General features: G+C 44.1%; 1 protein-coding gene across 1 annotated transcript in view; it reads right to left on the reverse strand.

The window, feature by feature from the left end:
• Nucleotides 1-1,562: 1,562 nt before the first annotated feature.
• The window catches only part of FASTKD3 (FAST kinase domains 3), a 144,951-nt gene continuing 126,276 nt past the window's right edge, over nt 1,563-20,237 (reverse strand). Inside the window, exon 7 of the mRNA XM_069219710.1 lies at nt 1,563-2,480. Within this exon, the coding sequence (XP_069075811.1) occupies nt 2,382-2,480 (99 nt within the window). The 3' untranslated portion in view covers nt 1,563-2,381. The remainder of the gene's footprint in view (nt 2,481-20,237) is intronic.

Consider the following 20,237-nt stretch of genomic DNA (forward strand, 5'->3'; position numbering starts at 1 on the left):
ATGTATTTTGTTATATAGAATCTTCCATATAACCATGGAAGTGGTGATTTCATGCTGTTTAGCCCCTCTGAAAAGATTTTATAGTTGATTTGCACTGTCAGAATCCTTGCTAGATTATATTAGGAGAGATTGAATTTTGCTTTTACAACTCATTTTCTATACTATAAAGATATGACTGATTTCCTGATGGCTGTTTTATGGGCAAATGTAAGTTAATACAGTAAGCCTGAGTTGGTTATGATGGAAACTCGACTATAACAGCTATATTCCTGATTGGGTCACTAGAAAAAGGTATCTAAAATGCCATGGGCCATGAACTGTTCATTGTGAAAATGTATTTCCACAGATCATAGTTCAATGGTGTGAGTTACGAATGTATTCAAGAGGTATAATTGAGGAGGTATAAATTCCCTTCATTAGGAGCTTAAAACATCCTTCCACAGATTTAAAAATAAGTTCTGATTTTATTGCTGATAAACGCATCAATATGAGTTAGTTGCTGCCGGACATGTTGGACAGTGCTAAACTTATTTTCTAAGCAGAATACTTAAAGGGCAAGCGACATGTGCTCCACTGTGAATGTTATTTAGGCAGGCTTGGCATGAATGAGAATCCCTGGGCAGGCAGGAGCGGAGCCCATATTATTGATAACACAGTCAAGACATCTTTCGGCACAATCATTCAGACTACAGGGCTCATGCTGCCAGGTATGAAGCTACTGATGGACATCTCGGTAGTTGGGTTATGTTCATAAACTTCCAGGTGCTGTGGTACACTTATAAAACCATTACAGTTTTACAGGCAAAAGTACAAAATCTGTCCACCAATATCATTCAAAGTGTCCAATTACAATATCCTTCAGGAAAAGGAGTGCACAATTTTGTATGGTGCAATGTCACCAGGTGCATAACATGCAATGGACGATCTTTTTTAGAACATACCAATCACAAGGGATCCCTCGTATAACCATAATAGAATCTGTTTTGACATAATGCTTGACGTGGACTCCTGAAATAGTATAGTGATGATTTGAGAGGATGAACTATTAAAAGATTGTATATAATGCTACACACAACATAGTTTCCAACATTTAATGAGCTATGTGGGTTGAGGTGGAAGGCTTATATGCGGTATTATGGTTAAATATTATTCCAGGCTAATTAATACAGTGGGTCCAATCCAATACAATAATAGTTGTGATGATTGCAAGTATTTTTCTGACGTATCCCCACAGAGAACCATTATTTTTAGGAACCTTTTTAGAACTGTCATCAATGAGCATGTGTCTTTCCCTTTTAAACTTATTGTCTGTATGGTTCGCTGAATTAAAACTGTTGAGCAAACCTAGGAACGTGGTATTGAAAACAACAACTCAATGTGTTGTCAAATAATTAGAGTCACTGCAACATGACTGAAATGTAGTCATGTCATTAGTAGATCATAGATTAGCAGGTGAAATATCGGACTGAACAAAAAAGTGCACACTAAACACACATCTCATTTTCAATAAATTAACAAATTAAAATAGCATACATAATACAAGGATGCATAAATCAGAAGTGTATTAATTGCAAAGCTTTAATGTGCATTTGTAGAAATACACCCAAAAGTGCATCAGTTACATGATACCTCCACGTTTAAAGAAGGTCTCCAATTTATAGAGCTTCACGGAGCCAATATTTCATAAATTGCTACAGTTAATAAACGGTTCCTAATGCACTCGATGGTACAGGCATGACAACGTACTGCACGTGATTTTTCTCCAGACCTGAAACAATAGAACTCTCAAAATATACCATTTGCAAATGTATTATAGACATTAGTGGAGATACGAGCTTTATCTGTATTGCCAAAAGAGCTAAACATAAAATGGCCACGTTACAAAGATGCATCATTTGTGTATATCAGAATAATTACATCGGTAATAGAAACTGGGAACTGCATGGCACTTCATCTCCAAAATGGCCCAAGAAAAGTCAAACTTGGTTATTCAACGATGGGCAACATTCAGAAATTCAAGTCAGTGATGACCCTGGTTGTTAGTCTAACTGCTAGAAAAATATCTTCTTTCAACAGGCATTCTGAAAACCCCCTTCAACTAACAGATTACAGTCACACTGCACTCCTTGAAACGTCGGTTTAAAATAAAGGATGAGCATATATAAAACTTAAATTGCATGCCCCAAAAGGACCTGTGTCCTTGATGGATAAAGATGCACCAGTAAAATCGCTAACAGTTTCTTTGGGAAACAATTTCCACAATGCTTGGCTTTGATCTATACTAACTCCTCCTAGTTTGATAAATTACACTCGAAGTATTAACACAGGAGCTCGCTTGTGCTATTCGTCCATGATAGTTTTCGCTACTACTACGTGCCACCTCACCAGCTAAGTCTGAAAGTGTGAGGGAAAATTTTCTTGTGCAGGTACTCAACGATTTCCTCGTTGTTCCTTAAGATCTCAAATTCATAGAAGGGAATCTATAAGATAAAAAAAAAACAAGAAATGTATCAACATGACAAAAAAGCATTTTTCCTTGCACAGACAAAACATAACCTTAATCTATTTCTTGGACTGTGCCTAAAACATGTGGATAATGTTAACTTCCCCGAGCTTTCTGTTGTCTTGAGATTTCATAGGGCATAGACTGTGTACAAGTGGGAGCATGTAGCAGGGGGTCTCTTTTTCACAAAATTGGGCTGCCCGTGTTGAATCTGTAGGAGGCTGGCCTGGCTTATAGTGGGTATCTTGTGGTACTTACACCTTGTGCCAGGTCCAGTTATCCCTTATTAGTAGAATAGGGGTGTTCTAGCAGCTTAGGCTGATATAAGGTAGATATAGCAGAGCAGCTTAGGCTGAACTAGGAGACATACAAAGCTCCTACTATAAAACTTATATGATATAGCACTATATCATAAGAAAACACAATACTCAGAGTTAATAAAAACAAAGGTTTTTATTATTTAGTGACAATATGCCAAAAGTATTTTCAGAGAATACCCTCACTTAGGAGGTAAGTAATATACACAAGATATATGTACACAAACCCAAAACAGGTAAGTAACAGTAAGAAAGGTAGTGCAAACAATGTAGAATCACAATAGGATGCAATAGCTGAACATAGGTCTAGGGGCAACACAAACCATATACTCCAAAAGTGGAATGTGAATCACGAATGGACCCCAGACCTATGGGAGCTTGTAGAGGGTCGCTGGGACTGTAAGAAAACAGTCAGGGTGTCCAAGATACCCCACCCCAAGACCCTAGAAAGTAGGAGTAAAGTTACCCTACTGCCCCAGAAAGACACAATAGTCGTGATAGCGGGATTCTGCAAGAACCACAAGCACCAGCAAAATACTGAAGACGGATTCCTGGACGTGAGGACCTGCAAAGCAAGGGGACCAAGCCCAAAAGTCGCAATAGTGTACAGGGGGGGGGGGGCAGGAGCCCAGGAAACCCCGGATGAAGGTGCAAAAGGGCTGTCTCCGGGTGGAAGAAGCCGAAGATTCTGCAACAACGAAAAGACCTAGGAACTTTTCCTTTGGATGAAGATGTCCCACGGCGTGCTGGATGTTGCAGAAGTGTTTCCACACAGAAATACTGCAAACAAGCTTTGCTAGCTGCAAGGGTCACGGTAGAGGTTTTTGGGTGCTGCTGGGACCAGGAAGGACCAGGATGTCGCCCCTTGGAGGAGGAGACAGAGGGGGCGCTCAGCAACTCAGAGCCCCCGCAGAAGCAGGCAGCACCCGCAGAAGTCCTGGAGCAGGCACTTAGAAGATTTGTGAAAACGGCATCACAAAAGGAGGGTCCCACAACGTCAGAGTCCAACTCAGAGGGTTGAGCACTGCAGGACGGAGTGCTGGGGACCCAGGCTAGGCTGTGCACAAAGGAATCCTTGGAGAACTGCACAGAAGCCGGAGCAGCTGCAAATCACGCAGTACAAAGGTTTGCTGTCTGGTGTGGGGAGGCAAGGACTTACCTCCACCAAACTTGGACTGAAGGATCACTGGACTGTGGGGGTCACTTGGATCCAGCTCCTCTGTTCCAGGGACCACACTCGTCAGGATGAGAGGGGACCCAGAGGACCGGTGATGCAGTCTTTTGGTGCCTGCGTTAGCAGCGGGAAGATTCTGTCGACCCACAGGAGATTTCTTCTTGGCTTCCAGTGCAGGGTGAAGGCAGACAGCCCTCAGAGCATGCACCACCAGGAAACAGTTGAGAAAGCCGGCAGGATGAGGCGCTACAATGTTGCTGGTAGTCGTCTTGCTACTTTGTTGCGGTTTTGCAGGCCTCCTGGAGCAGTCAGCGAGTGATCCTTGGCAGAAGTCAAAGAGGGAAGTGCAGAGGAACTCTGTTGAGCTCTTGCATTCGTTATCTGAAGAATACCCTAGAGGAGAGACCCTAAATAGCCAGAAAAGGAGGTTTGGCTACCAAAATAAGGTTTGGCTACCAAGAGAGGTAAGAACCTATCAGAAGGGGTCTCTGATATCACCTGCTGGCACTGGCCACTCAGAGCAGTCTAGTGTGCCCCCAACACCTCTGAATCCAAGATGGCAGCGGTCTGGGTCACACTGGAGGAGCTCTGTGCACCTCCCCTTGGAGGTACTGGTCACTCCCCTTTCCTTTGTCCAGTTTCGTGCCAGAGCAGGGCTGGGGGATCCCTGAACCATTGTAGACTGGCTTATGCAGAGATGGGCACCATCTGTGCCCATCAAAGCATTTCCAGAGGCTGAGTGAGGCTACTCCTCCCCAGCCCTTCACACCTATTTCCAAAGGGAGAGGGTGTAACACCCTCTCTCAGAGGAAATCCTTTGTTCTGCTTTCCTGGGCCGGGGCTGCCCAGACCCCAAGAGGGCAGAATCCTGTCTGATCCATGATCTTAGACATGTTACATGGCCATGTTCGGAGTTACCATTGTGACGCTACACATAGGTAGTGACCTATGTGCAGTGCACGTGTGTAATGATGTCCCCGCACTCACAAAGTTTGGGGAATTTGCCCTGAACGATGTGGGGGCACCTTGGCTAGTACCAGGGTGCCCACACACTAAGTAACTTGGCACCCAACTTTCACCAGGTGAGGGTTAGACATATAGGTGACTTATAAGTTACTTATGTGCAGTGAAAAATGGCTGTGAAATAACGTGGATGTTATTTCACTCAGGCTGCAGTGGCAGGCCTGTGTAAGAATTGTCTGAGCTCCCTATGGGTGGAAAAAGAAATGCTGCAGCCCATGGGGATCTCCTGGAACCCCAATACCCTGGGTACCTAAGTACCATATACAAGGGAATTATATGGGTGTACCAGTGTGCCAATTAGAATTGGTCAAATTAATCACTAGCCTGCAGTGACAATTTTGGAAAGCAGAGAGAGCATAAACACTGAGGTTCTGGTTAGCAGAGCCTCAGTGATACGGTTAGGCACCACACAGGGAACACATACAGGGCATACATTATGAGCACTGGGGACCTGCCTATCAGGATCCCAGTGACATAAGGGCAAAAACAAACATACATACAGTGAAAAATGGGGGTAACATGCCAGGCAAGATTGTATATTCCTACACAACCCCCCCCCCCCCCCCCCAAACGAAGGACAATAAGGCTAACCTTGCCCAGATGAGTCTTCATTGTCTAGGAGGCAATATCTGGACAGTCCATCTGCATTGGAGTGGGTACTCCCAGGTCTATGTTCCACTGTATAGTCCATTCCCTGTAGGGATATGGACCACCTCAACAATTTAGGGTTTTCACCTTTCATTTGTTTTAGCCAAAGTAGAGGTTTGTGGTCTGTCTGAACAATAAAGTGAGTACCAAACAGGTATGGTCTCAACTTTTTCAGTGCCCAGACCACAGCAAAGGTCTCCCTCTCTATGGCAGACCAACGCTTTTCTCTAGGGGTCAACCTTTTGCTGATAAAAGCAACTGGTTGATCCTAGCCCTCAGAATTCAGTTGTGATAGTACTGCCTCTACCCCTAATTCAGATGCATCAGTTTGAACATGAATTTCTTGGAGTAACAAGGGCTTTTTAGGACAGGTGCAGAGCACATGGCCTGTTTGAGCTCCTCGAAAGCTTTCTGACAGCTGGCTGTCCATAATACCTTCTTAGGCATTTTCTTGCTAGTGAGATCATTAAGAGGGGCTGCTACGGAGCCATAATTCTTTATGAATCTCCTATAGTACCCTGTGAGGCCTAAAAGGGCTCTCACCTGGGTCTGAGTTGTAGGGGGAACCCAATCTATGATAGTTTGGATTTTCCCCTGTAGTGGTGCAATCTGTTCTCCACCAACCAGGTGGCCCAGATAAACCACTTTCCCCTGCCCTATCTGGCACTTTGAGGCATTGATAGTGAGACCTGCCTTTTGCAGGGCCTCCAAAACTTTCCATAGGTGGACCAGGTGATCATCCCAGGTTGAGCTAAAGACAGCAATATCATCTAGATATGCTGCACTGAAAGCCTACAACCCTTGCAGGACTGTATTCACCAACCTCTGAAAAGTGGCAGGTGCATTTTTCAAACCAAAGGGCATTGCCGTGAATTGGTAGTGCCCTCCAATGGTAGAAAATGCAGTCTTGGGTTTAGCATCTTCTGCCAATCTAATCTGCCAATACCCTGCAGTTAGATCAAAAGTGCTAAGATACTTGGCAGAAGCCAGTGTATCAATGAGCTCATCTGCCCTGGGTATAGGGTGAGCATCAGTTTTGGTTACCTAATTGAACCCTCTGTAATCTACACAAAACATCATCTCTCTCTTTCCATCTTTGGTGTGAAGTTTTGGTACAAGCACAACTGGCCTAGCCCAGGGGCTTTCAGAAGGCTCAATCACCCCTAAAAGTCCAACATTTTCTGCACCACTTGTTTAATGCAGTCCCTGACATGGTCAGGCTGCCTATAAATTTTACTTTTGACGGGCAGGCTGTCTCCAGTGTCAATTGTATGTTCACACCAGGATGTTGTACCTGGTACAAGTGAAAAGATGTCTGAAAACTGACTTAAGAGATTGATGCAGTTGTCTTTCTGTTCTGTAGTCAGACAATCTGCTAAGACTACTCCCTCCACTAAGGCATCTGCTTCAGTGGTGGAGAATAGATCAGGGAGAAGGTCACTCTCTTCTTCCTGTCCCTCATCTGTTGCCATGAGCAGGGTGAGATCAGCCCTGTCATAGTAGGGTTTTAGGTGGTTGACATAAATCACCCTAAGGGGACGCCTGGCAGTGCCCAGGTCTACCAAATAGGTAACCTCATCCTTCTTTTCAACAATGAGATGGGGTCCACTCCATTTGTCCTGGAGTGCTCTTGGGGCCACAGGCTCCAATACCCACACCTTCTGTCCTGGGTGGTACTGAGTCAAAACAGCCTTCTGGTCATTCCATTGCTTTTGCAGCAGCTCCTGGCTGGCCTGAAGGTTTTTACTGGCCTTTTTCATATACTCAGCCATTCTGGATCTTAGGCCAAGTACATAGTCTACTATGTCCTGTTTAGGAGCTTTTAAAGGTTGATCCTAACCCTCCTTCACAAGAGCAAGTGGACCTCTTACAGGATGCCCAAAGAGGAGTTCAAAGGGGCTGAAGCCCACTCCTTTCTGGGGTACCTCCCTGTAAGCAAAAAGGAGGCAAGGTAACAGGACATCCCACCTCCATCTGAGTTTTTCAGGGAGTCCCATTATCATACCTTAGAGAGTTTTATTAAACCTCTCAACCAGACCATTTGTTTGTGGATGGTAAGGGGTGGGGAACTTGTAGGTAACACTACACTCCTTCCACATTGCTTTTAGGTATGCAGACATGAAGTTGCTACCTCTGTCTGACACCACCTCTTTAGGAAAACCCACCCTGGAAAAGATTCCCAGGAGGGCCTTTGCCACTGCAGGAGCTGTAGTGGTCCTTAAGGGTATGGCTTCAGGATATCTTATGGCATGGTCCACTACCAACAAGATAAATCAATTGTCTGAAGCAGTTGGAGGGTCAAGGGGACCAACTATGTCAACCCCTACCCTTTCAAAGGGCACCCCAACCACTGGAAGTGGAATTAGAGGGGTCTTTGGAGTGCCACCAGTCTTGCCACTGGCTTGGCAGGTCACACAAGATTTGCAAATGTCTTTTGTGTCCTCTGACATATGAGGCCAGTGAAACAAGGGGACAAGTCTTTCCCAAGTTTTCGTCTTGCCCAAATGCCCAGCCAAAGGAATGTCATGTGCTAGGGTGAGAAAAAACTCTCTGTACTGCAGGGGAATGACCAATCTCCTGGCAGCTCCAGGTTTTAGGTCCCTTGACTCTGTGTACAAGAGGTTGTCTTCCCAGTACACCCTATGACTGTCACTGACATCCCCATTCTGTTGTTTGACAGCTTGCTGTCTCAAACCATCTAATGTGGGACAGGTTTGCTGTGCCACACTCAGTTCTCCCCTGGCAGGCCCCCCTGCACCCAAAAGCTCAGCAGTGTCTGCTGCCAGCTACTCTGTTGTAGGTTCTGCACAGGGAGAGGATTCCTCTTCCTCAAAAGGGGAATCATCTGTAGAGGGAGGGATAGTGGGTAGGGATTTACCCTTTCTACCCCTAGATTTAGGGAGCACTTGGTCCATTGTTCCAGGATCCAAGTTTCCCTGTCCCTTTTGCTTCTTGGCCTGAGCCCTTGTCAAAGCAAAAATATGCCCAGGAATGCCCAGCATTGCTGCATGAGCCGCCAACTCCAATTCTGCCCAAGCTGATGTCCCCAAATCGTTTCCTAGTAGACAATCTACAGGTAAATCAGTGGCTACCACAACTTTCTTTGGACCAGTAACCCCCCTCCCCAGTTGAGATTCACAACAGCCATGGGGTGGCTAAGAGTGTTGTTATGAGCAGCTGTCACTTGGTACTGCTGACCAAGTAGGTGTTGATCAGGGTGGGCCAGTTTTTCAATCACCATAGTTACACTGGCTCCTGTGTCCCTGTAGGCATCAACCTCAACACCATTGATTAAGGGAAGTTGCTTGTACTTACCCATATTAAGGGGACAAGCAACCAAGGTGGCAAAATCAATGCCACCATCAGAGACTAAAACAGCCTTTGTGGTCTCCCTAACAAGACCAACCCCAACTACATTGCCAATAGTCAGCCCAGCGACACCCTTGGATTGGCTATTAGTAGTAGATTTCCCACCATCAATGCTATTACTAGGGGCACTAGAATTTGCAGAAGGGGTTGTGGTGGTGGGAGGTTTGGTGTTTTTCTTTGGACAAGTGGAATCACTTGCTCAATGGCCTTTGACTTTACACAAATAACACCAAGGCTTTTTCTGATTGTTAGAAGAGGATTTGGACCCACCACCCCCAGGGGATTTTTGTGGGCCTGGTGAAGACTCATAATGTTTACTTTTGTCCCCACCCTTCTCAGAAGACTTACCATCCTTCTTCTTGCCATCCTTGTCAGCCCCTGTATGAACTTTTCTGTTCACCCTTGTTCTGACCCATTTGTCTGCCTTCTTTCCCAATTTTTGGGGAGAGGTCAGATCAGAGTCCACTAGGTATTGGTGCAACAAGTCAGACACACAATTGTTAAGAATATGCTCTCTCAGAATAAGATTACAGTATACAGGTTTCAAAATCAGAAACTTTACTGCCATGCAACCACCCTTCCAAGGTCTTCACTCAACAGTCCACAAAATCTGTCCAGTCTTGAGAAGACTCTTTTCTGGTGTCTCTGCACTTAATCCTGTATTGTTCTGTGGTTAAGCCAAATCCATCCAAGAGTGCATCTTTCAAAACTTTGTAATTATTGGCATCACTTTCTCTGACAGTAAGGAGCCCATCCCTACCCTTTCTAGTGAAAGATAGCCACAAAATAGCAGCCCACTGCCTTTGAGGGACCAACTGTACCATACAGGACCTCTCAAGTGCAGCAAACCACTTATTAATGTCATACCCCTCCTTGTAAGGGGGGACTATCTTGTGCAGATTCCTGTAATCTTGCTCTCCAACAGGATTGCTATCAGAAATACTGCTGCTGCCACCATGGGGAACTAACCCCAACCTCTGTCTTTCCCTCTCTAAGTCTATGGATTCCCTATCTAAGGCCAGCTGCTGCTGTTTAAGCTTCAGTCTGGTCTCTTCTACCCTCAGCTTTCTGAGTTCCCTTTCCATTAAGTTATCCTCAGGGTGGGTGGGTTGGGAATGTTTAGATACAGAGGAAATGTGGGAGGTTTCAGAGGGAGACCTGTCCCTAACTTTCTGGACCCTAGTAACCTGGCCTATAGGGGTGAAAGATGCCCTACTTGTGTGGAACCCTCTAACACTACCAGTGTCACTAGGTGCCCTGCTAGGGGGCAGGACTATGTAAGAACCCTCCCCAGCTTCTTCATGGAACTCCTCTGAGTCTGACTGGGAAGCTTCCCCATTTTCTAACCTCTCCTGAGATGGGCCAGACTGGTTCTGGTCATCTACAATGAGCATGTTAAAGAGAAACTCTTTTGTAGGATTCTTACCTATACTCAAACCTCTATTCAGGCAGAGACCCCTCAAACTTTTATAGTTCAAACTCATATGTTGCATTAACAGTTTTGGGAGTGACTCTACTACAGACATGATAGAAAAGGTTTAAGGATAGTGAGAGAAAAGGTTTTAGAACTTAGAAAGCACAGAGAAAAAACTTTTTTTAACTTTGGAAAAACTTTTAGAAGTTTTCAAAACTTTTCAGAAACTTTGTTTAAAGTTTTAAAGTAGAAAAGTAAACGGTTTTGGTTAAGTGTACATATACTGAACTATTTTGTTCAAGATTGGGGTGACAATTCCATGATCTTAGACATGTTACATGGCCATGTTCGGAGTTACCATTGTGATGCTACACATAGGTAGTGACCTATGTGCAGTGCACGCGTGTAATGGTGTCCCCGCACTCACAAAGTTCGGGAAATTTGCCCTCAACGTGGCTTGGTTAGCAGAGCCTCAGTGATACAGTTAGGCACCACACAGGGAACACATACAGGGCATACACTATGAGCACCGGGGTCCTGCCAAGCAGGATCCCAGTGACGTAAGAGCAAAAACAAACATACATACAGTGAAAAATGGGGGTAACATGCCAGGCAAGATTGTACTTTCCTACATGGCTCCAGACATCAGTAGGGGGTAAAGAAGCCCTTTATGTGAGTGCAGGGCACAGCCTGTCCGGTGTAAAGTGCGCCCCACCTCCCTCTCTCCCAGCCCAGGGAAACCACCAGTATGCAGATGTAACCCTTTCACCCCTAACCCTCCCTGATGGATGGCTGTCTGGGGAGTATGCACGAAGCCCAGCTGTCACTCGTGGATTGGAGCCATGCTGCAAAGCACCAGAGTTATAAGCACAGAGAAAATCCCACTTTGTTAAAAGTGTAATTTCTAAAATAATAATGTAAAATCCATCTACACCAGTAAGCAGGATTTTTCACTACCATTTCAACTATAGCAAACACACCCACGCCACTGCTTGTGGATCCACAATTACCACTTAGCCACACGTAAGGGCATTTCCAATGTAATCCTATGAGAGGAGCGGCGCTCACCATAGTGAGAAAATAAATAGGCTGCTTGTCGCTACTAGGATATGTAACACAGCACCCTGCCCATAGGGTTACCTAGGGACTACCTTAGGGGTGACCTAGGTGTAGTAAAAAGGGAGTCTAGGACTTGGCAAGGGTTTTAATTTGCCAAGTCAGTGTGGCAGTAAACTGTGCACGCAGGCCATTCAGTGGCAGACCTCAGACAAGTTTGGAAGGCTAGTTCTGTGGGTGGTGCAATCTGTGGTGCAGGCCCACTAGTAGCATTTAATTTACAGGCCCTGGATTTATGGTATACCACTTTACAGGGGACTTAAAAGTAAATTAAATAAGCAAAATTGGTGTAAGCAAATTGTATCAAGTTTTAGGAGTGAAAGCACATGCACCTCAGCACTGGCTAGCTGTGGTAAAGTGCCCAGAGTCCCAAAGCCAACAAAAAGAGGGCCAGAAAAACAGGAGGAAAAAGGCAAAACGTGTGGGAATAACCATTCATAGAGGGCAATTTCCAACTATCTCTAGGATGGTTTTCAATGGTAAGCTTTGAACAGATGTATGTTTTTGCAAAAAAGCATTGCCTGGTAGTCTTCCTGAACCCATGGTGGCGAGGGGTGAGAGCTAGTTGATCTCAGGTCTGTTTAGATTTTGGAGAAGGTTCATCCTCTAGAATTCCTCTCACTACAACTAAGAAAAGGTCAATGATCTGAAGTCTTGGGACTGCAGTGAATAGGAGGCGATGGCTGCAGCACCCATTTAAAGCCCATGTTGTATGTCTCAACAATAATAGCCTGAGCAAAAGTGTTAGTAGGGTTGTTTGTGCAGATGTTGAGTAGTCAGATTGAAACTTTGCCAGGATAGCATGCAAGAGGCCAATAAAATCCTTTGAGAAGGTCAATTTGTTTTAGACGGAATCAATACTAGAATATATACAGAGGATGAAGTTGGGCCAGGATTACATTTTATTGATGGTTATCAGGGAGCTGGTCAGCAATAATGGGTAATTGAGATTTTGGAAGGCAAGTATCCATAGAGGTAAAGCAATGGCAGGAGAGTCCACTGATGAGGCCATTATTGCGGCAATGTTTTCTTCTGTAGCTCTGGCATTACCAAGGGCACATTTTTCTCTGTTTTCTCAGGTACAAACACTGAATGCAGCATCTATGGATGATGGCCTGTCTGAGCCACAAAGGCCAGCCAGGGCTAGGTGGAAAGATATGCAAGGTTTCTGCGACTTAAGGTACGGACCCTATGTCATATCCTTCCCCAAAATAATAGTGACAGAAATGATAAGGCTATTAGGAGGGAGGAACCCATGTGGCAAAGGGGTAGGCCTGTAAGGGAAAAATGAAGAATGAGTAGTCTGCCAGGATTTGCGGTGTACACCACAAATAATGTTAGAGGGCTACATTGTCAGTTTTTAGTTAGAGCTGTCACTTCTAAAATAAGATTGTCTTTCTAAGTAGGAAAAACAGGGTAGTGAATAGAAGGCTAGATGTTAAAAGGTAATTTATATTTTCACTTGCCCATGCTCACTCCAATACATTGGCATGACCACCAGAAAAGTATGAACTTGCATATGCAAACCTAGAAGTAACACAGAATGCAAAAAGACCACCACTAAACTGGCCAGCCATCCATTATCTTACCATGAATCGCAAAGACAACAAACTGACTGGGGAAGTCCGGATAACCAGATTTCAAAGGTCAATCCAAAAACAAATCAGAGTTCCTTTTTACTAAGGAAACCAGATGGGTTCAACGCCTTCACATGGGTGAAGAAGGGCTAAATGTTGAAACACTCTGGCTTTTCCCATCACAGAAACAATGAGTATTCTTATTGACTGGCACACTTCTCCCTGGCATTGCTCACCTTATAAAGGTTCTCATTAGAAGATGACCATGAATGATTTCATATAGACAGTGAAACACTTAAATGTACAGAAAGAACCTCAACAAATGACACCGTAGTAGTGTAAAATTCAAACATGCACGATGTTACATTATCCACTGTGATGGTCTACTCCATCTGACAATCTTGTCTATGAGCCAGAGTATGACTAAATACTTTACTTGCCATAATCAATATAGCAAACTAATTCTGAATAGAAATAGGCATGCACCTGTTCATTACTGAAGAAATCATCATCCACCCAGACTACAATTCCAATGAGTGCCAAGGGGCTAGTGACGTAGGGAGCAACATGCACTCTCCATTAGAAAACAGTGTACTACAATTCTCATGAGGTCTAGGGACCCGTGCACAATGCATGACACATTATGAAGGCCTGCCTGGTACAAAGAATATGTACACTGGTTGTTCGGAGATGCCATAGTGCAAAGCCAAAGATTACATTTAAGTGAGCACACAATTCTGTTTTGCTTTTGACATCTGAGCAATTTGTGACATTGATGTAATTGACTCAAAGCAACTGGCTCTAAGCATTCTATTATCAGAAAACACTGTAGATGATCTAGAAGTTTGTTAGACATTAGCAGTTTTCTGTAGACCGGTTCCTTCATTACCAGTACAGATCTGAATATGAGGTAACGCATCCCCATTCGGCCAAAGTGAATAAACGGAGGTCCTGACTTTATGCTAGAAATGGGTAATCATTACTGATACCCTCTAGGATTTAATATTTCGTCACATAACACCACATTCTTCACTGAAGTGAGCATGGGTATCATAGGGCTGTTGACAGCATTGCTTGTTCCGATACATATAATTTTTAAACTATATGTTTCTGTATGCATATTTGCGCATTCTAACACACATGATGAAAGGAAGCCTGAGAGAATTATCAGAATGAACAACGTTGGTCCATAAATGTTTATCGGTTTTGGTTACTAACATTTGTTTCATCTATATATTCCACCAGCTTCCTGATCAAAGATTCCAACATCAAGGATGTAATTTATTTAATATTTTGGGTGAGATACTGTCTGAAACATGAACATGCACTTTCCAGCCTCCAGTACAGTGTGCACGCATTTTTCACTTCACATTTGAATGTACCATGAGTGATGCAACTCACACATAGTTTACAAATTTTATTTTAGCTACAATTTTTGACACTAATGGGTGTCAGTTAAATCTTCCTATTCATATCTACTCATCAAATGACAAAGGGATATACCTAGTGTTAGAATGGGCTCTTTGGTTGGCAGTCAACTTACCCCTGTCCAAGCAAGGACCCTTTCTCTCGTGTCAGGGTAAGTCACACACAATCCAAATTATCCTGTGCACCACCCTCTGGTAGCATGGCAGTGAGCAGTCAGGCTTAACATAGAAGGCAATATGTAAACTATTTGTGCTATAAATCATGCAATAACAGAGTATAAACACCACAAAAATACACCACACAGGTTTAGAAAAATGAAAAATGTTTATCTGATTAAATGCAGGTCACAATGATCAAGATTTGACAAGTACACGTTGAAATATCACTTCAGAAAATGATAAAAGGAGTCTTAACTTCTTAAAAGTAATAAGTGTCTCTTGCAAGCATAAAGTACCTTGTTTACGTCTAAATTATCCACAAGGGACCGCACAGGAGGAGATGCGTGGAAAACTGTGAGGTGTGCGTCGGTTTCTCCGAGCGCACACAGATGATGGGTAGATATTTCTATGCAGCAAGGGCCTTGCGTCAATATCCTGCGCGTGGACCTGGATCCTTTTCCGGTTGTAGGGTATTTGAATGCCCCAGGGACGATACAGAGAAATCCTGGGCGTGCGGGACAAAGTCACAGGAGCTGCGTCGATCAGGTGGGCGATGCAGAGAAATTGCTTTCGCACAGCAGGCGCTATGTTGATTCTTCTCGCAGGAAGTCGGGCTGTGTCATTCCGGCTCGGCTATGTGTCGATGCAGTCCACCATGCGTCGAAGTCCCGGCTGCAACGCTGGCGCTGCGTCGATCTCCACTCGGGGAGCCGAGCTGCGTCGTTCAGGTTCAGGGTGCGGTGATTTGCTCATTGCAGTGCATGGTGTGCGTCGATTCTGGCAGGCTCTGTGTCGATTTTGTGCCGCATAAGGAGTTCTTTGCAGAGATGAAGTCTTTTTGGCCCTGAGACTTCAGAAAAAAGGAGGCAAGCTCAATCCAAGCCCATGGAGAGCACTTCTCAGCAGAACTGGAGGGCAGCAAGGCAGCAGGGCAACAGCAAGGCAGCAGTCCTTTTCAGAAAAGCAGTCAAGTGAGTCCTTTGGGCAGCCAGGCAGCTTCTCTTGAAAGGTTGCAGGTTCTGGTTCAGAGTTTCTTCCCCAGTGGTATCTTGTCAGAAGTGTCTGAGTTGGTAGGGTCAGAGGCCCTGTTTAAATAACCAAATGTGCCTTTGAGTGGGACAGACTTCAAAGAGTGGATTAGAAGTGCACAAGGTCCCCTTTCAGTTCCATCCTGTCTGCCAGGGTCCCAGTAGGGGTTTGGCGGTCCATTGTGTGAGGGCAGGCCACTGTCTTTTGACATGTAAGTGTCAGGCCCTCCACCCTCCCAGCCCAGGAAGACCCATTCACTATGCAGATGTGTGCAGGTGTGACTGAACATCCTGTGTTTGGGATTGTCTGAGTGAAATGCACAAGGGAGCTGTCAACTAACCTAGCCAGATGTGGATTGGAAGGCAAAGAAGGATTTAAGTGTAGAGAAATGCTCAGTTTCTAAAAGTGGCATTTCTAGAATAGTAATATTAAATCCAACTTCACAAATAAGCAGGATTTTCTATTATCATTCTAGCCTTACTAAATATGAGGGTAGCCCTAATGCTATCCTATGGAGGGAGCAGGCCTCATTGCAGTATAAAACGAATGTAGGAGTTTTACACTACCAGGACATATAGAACACACATGTTCATGTCCTGCCTTTTACCTATTTAGCACCCTGCCCTATGGGCTACCTAGGGCCTACCTTAGGGGTGACTTATATGTAGAAACAGGAGAATCTAAGGCTTGGCAATTACTTTTAAATGCCAAGTTGAAGTGGCAGTGAAACTAAACAAACAGGACTTGCAGTGGCAGGCCTGAGACATGGTTTAGGGCTACTTATGTGGGTGGCAGAACCAGTGCTGCAGGCCCACTACTAGTATTTAATTTACAGGTCCTGGGCACATGTAGTGCAATTTGCTTGGGACTTACAAGTAATTAAATATGTCAATTGGGTATGAGCCAATTTACCATATTTTAGGGAGAGAGCATATGCACTTCAGCAATGATTAGCAGTGGTAAAGTGTGCAGAGTCCTAGAGCCAGCAAAAATGAGGTCAGAAAAAGAGAAGTAGGAAGGCAAAAGGTTTGGGGATGACACTGCAGGAAGGCCATTTCTAACACCTGGCATTACAATTCATCAGATGCAGGTTGTAACGTAACAATAATATATCTTTTGTCTACACATTTTAAGTAGAGAGGGCGACCCAGCCCTGAAGAATAGCACTGACTCCTCATTACAGGGTTAAATAGGGTTCTCAACCTCCGCCAGTGGGTAGAATTAACCCCACTTCCTTTTAACGTACCTATAGGGGACACAAGAAGTTTCAGGCAGTCCACCTAGCAGGTACTTTTTTATAGAGTGACATAAGCAAACAATTCTTAACACTTCCCCCATAAGCTCCTCAATAATTCAGTGAGTTGTAGCTTGCACCTTGGTCCTACTGGACTAGTACTAGGTGGGGCCCGAGCATGAAGTATGTCACTTACTTATGGGTGAGGGCCTTCGTCCTGATACATTCATGGAGTCTTACCCACTGTAATTCTTCCCCAAATTGTTATGCAGCCAACTTTATTGTGGGAGCATGACCAGTTCAATAATATTCAAACCTAATACCTAACATGGCTACAGGTGCCCAGTATTGAATGGAAGTTCAAATGACTGGCAACGATCAGAAGGGAGAACTGCTTGGGATGTAAGTCTCTGAGGTAAGGCAGAGGGACTAGATGCTGGGTAAAATATGCTACCACAACGCTGCTACCCAGGACAACCAAATTTCAGGAGTCTAATCAGCATCCAGGATTTTCAGGTGGTGACAACACTCACATGACCTAGGTAATCACTGAGCCCCCCGGTACAGTATGGGCTGTAAAACAGGATTTATGGAGAAGTGTCAGCCATGACCCTAAGGACTTATCTCTGGACCCTTATGGCCTAGAATGACTGCTTACATAGTTCTTGTATCATTGCAGCTGGCTGCAGCCAAAAGGGCAACTAGGAGACAGAAACACACAACTAAAAATATAAAGCCCATCACAAAATACTTAGCATATCACACAAATATGATCATGTGAAACCACCCCTTACAGTGCTCCACTGTCTCCCACAATGTCCAAAATAATTTTCTAGTTACTGTGTGTCACACACAAGGCTTTCTAAAACAAAGACCTGTGCACTTGAAAATGCTGACCTCCTCACTTCATTGATGCAAGAACTGGTTGATCAAACACAGCTCACTAATCTTGCAGAGTATGTTCAACTGGCAAAAACATGTTGGGTGTTCAATAAGAGTGCCTACTGGCAGAAGTAAAGTAACTAAGACTTACGATAAACCTCTACACTAAGGCATTAAGGTGCTCACTGGAATGAAGGAACAACCACAGGTAAGCTACCTAAAGATGTGGGATATGGGGTATCCATCACACCTGACCTGACTACAATGACCTGTGTTCAATGACTTATCACTGCATCTTTGTGTATGCAAGTACTCTGTGTGGCTGCATGGCTACATGCAGTGGCTTACAGAATGACTAAATAAATAAGTGATATCAGCTGCACATAATGCCACCTCCACATTGACCTAGATGTGATGTTCTTGTGTTTGTTCTCATCCACTAACCTTTTTTCTGGTTCTCCATAGTCGGGAACCTAAAGGGGGTTACCTTTTCACATTAAAATAATCCATTGCAACTCCTTTCCACACATTAAACACCTCTGGTGCTTCTGGGGAGTTTTTTACATCATTGTTCCTAGAGGACACATACTTGCACATCTACATCCAAGGATTCAATTACACATTTCTGTAGCTTTCCATCCAAGACCTCTAGTTTCAGTAGAGGGTTCTATCCCTCAGCTTAAAATCAACTTCAGTGATGTTCACAAAGGTGCTAGGGGAGGGCAGAACGTGGTGCATTCTAGTCCTTGCATGCTGCATTAAATGAGCCTATGTGTCTTTCCCCGTCCTGGTCCCAGATTATAGTTAATATGAGAAAAGCACGCCATGCCGTGACCCTCTAGTTCTCTAATCAACCAGGAGGAGTCCCATCTAGATACTTATCAAAATCAAAACCATCTATTAGCTGGAATAAGGTTCGTATTGGACTTAGAGAGTTAATTTTCTTGAAGACAGTGTCTTTGTAGTGATTTACTGGAACTAAGGTGGCTGTAGAAGGGCAATGGTTAAGGGCACAGCATGACTTAGGGATTTGGTTAGTGTTGGGATCAGGGACTAAGGTAGAACATGAAAAGGATCACACAGAGCTCATGAGATTACTGTTTTCTTATTCTGTGCATTCATATTCAGTGATAATCGTTGTGGTCCTATGGGTGGGTCATACTGCAGCTGTGCCTGATAACAAAATTTATCATATTCTGGAAGCCATGTCACCAATTTGGGTCACTTATTCCAGACCTTGATTGGACCATTGGAGCTCTACATTTTGAACTCCTTCCATAGAGTATACTCTTTGCTTCTCTTCTCTAGATATTGACACTCTGGTGACCAATGCCGCAAGTGGTGGTTTCATAAATACCCTATAAAATCTCTAGATCCAAGGATGCAAGTCACTAACCAAGGTGGTCCACTGGTCTACTATTAGATATCAGAGAATAGTTATCCTCTAACTCATAGTTACTGCACTGGCGGCTCAAAGAACTGTAGTGGGGGGAATCAAGAACATGGCCATGTAGGATTGTGCCAACAAATAATAATCCACAGAACTGAGATAGCATTTGAACTAGACTCTTGGTAGGAAATAATCTCCAACTGCTCTCAGTGCCGCACACTGGAGGAGTGATTAACTTTATATGACCGATTCTCAGGAGTCTTAGTTCGGATCAGAAATGATGGAACCCAAGTGACTGAGAAAATTACCAGTTTAGGGGTATTGTCTTTTTTTCTTCTGCTCTGTCAAATGAAACTGGTGGAGGAAAATAGTGCTTAACTAGCGTCTCCCAGTCACCTCCAACAGAGTTGCAACTTTTGGCTTGAAAGTTGAGGGGCTAGGGCTGACACACTGAGGCATGTACTTGGATTTAACTATTGTCCATCAAACTGACTTCAGATTCAATGAGCTACACACGGGTATCATTTTGGGGACTTATTTGGTTCTCCAATTTGTTCAGGCAACTTGATTATGGCTTAACTGTGCCAATGATCAAGATTTTCTTCTAGAGAACCCTTATGAAAGAGTGTGAAGCTCATCACCTTACGAAAGCGTGCTTATTCTGTTCTGCAATAACATCTTAAGCTACTGACCAGGTCTTATCCTTGGTGCCTTCTGTTTTACAGTCTGAAACCTTTGTGTCTGGCTAATCAAACTATCTGAACACCTATCCTAATAGACAGATGACTGGTTGTTGTTCTGTGTTTACCACTTGCAAGTATTTGCCAACAGGCAGGTGCTCGTGTATGGGCTGTACTTTGTGCCAGTCCTCATATTACAGAATCGTTTGCTTCCCAACAAGTTGCAATTTGGGATGATGAGATGAATGGGACTAGATGGCTGGGTTCTGTCGATTTGACAGCATGTTTAGATTTG

This window comes from Pleurodeles waltl, chromosome 2_2 (assembly GCF_031143425.1).
Source record: "Pleurodeles waltl isolate 20211129_DDA chromosome 2_2, aPleWal1.hap1.20221129, whole genome shotgun sequence".
Lineage (NCBI taxonomy): Eukaryota > Metazoa > Chordata > Amphibia > Caudata > Salamandridae > Pleurodeles > Pleurodeles waltl.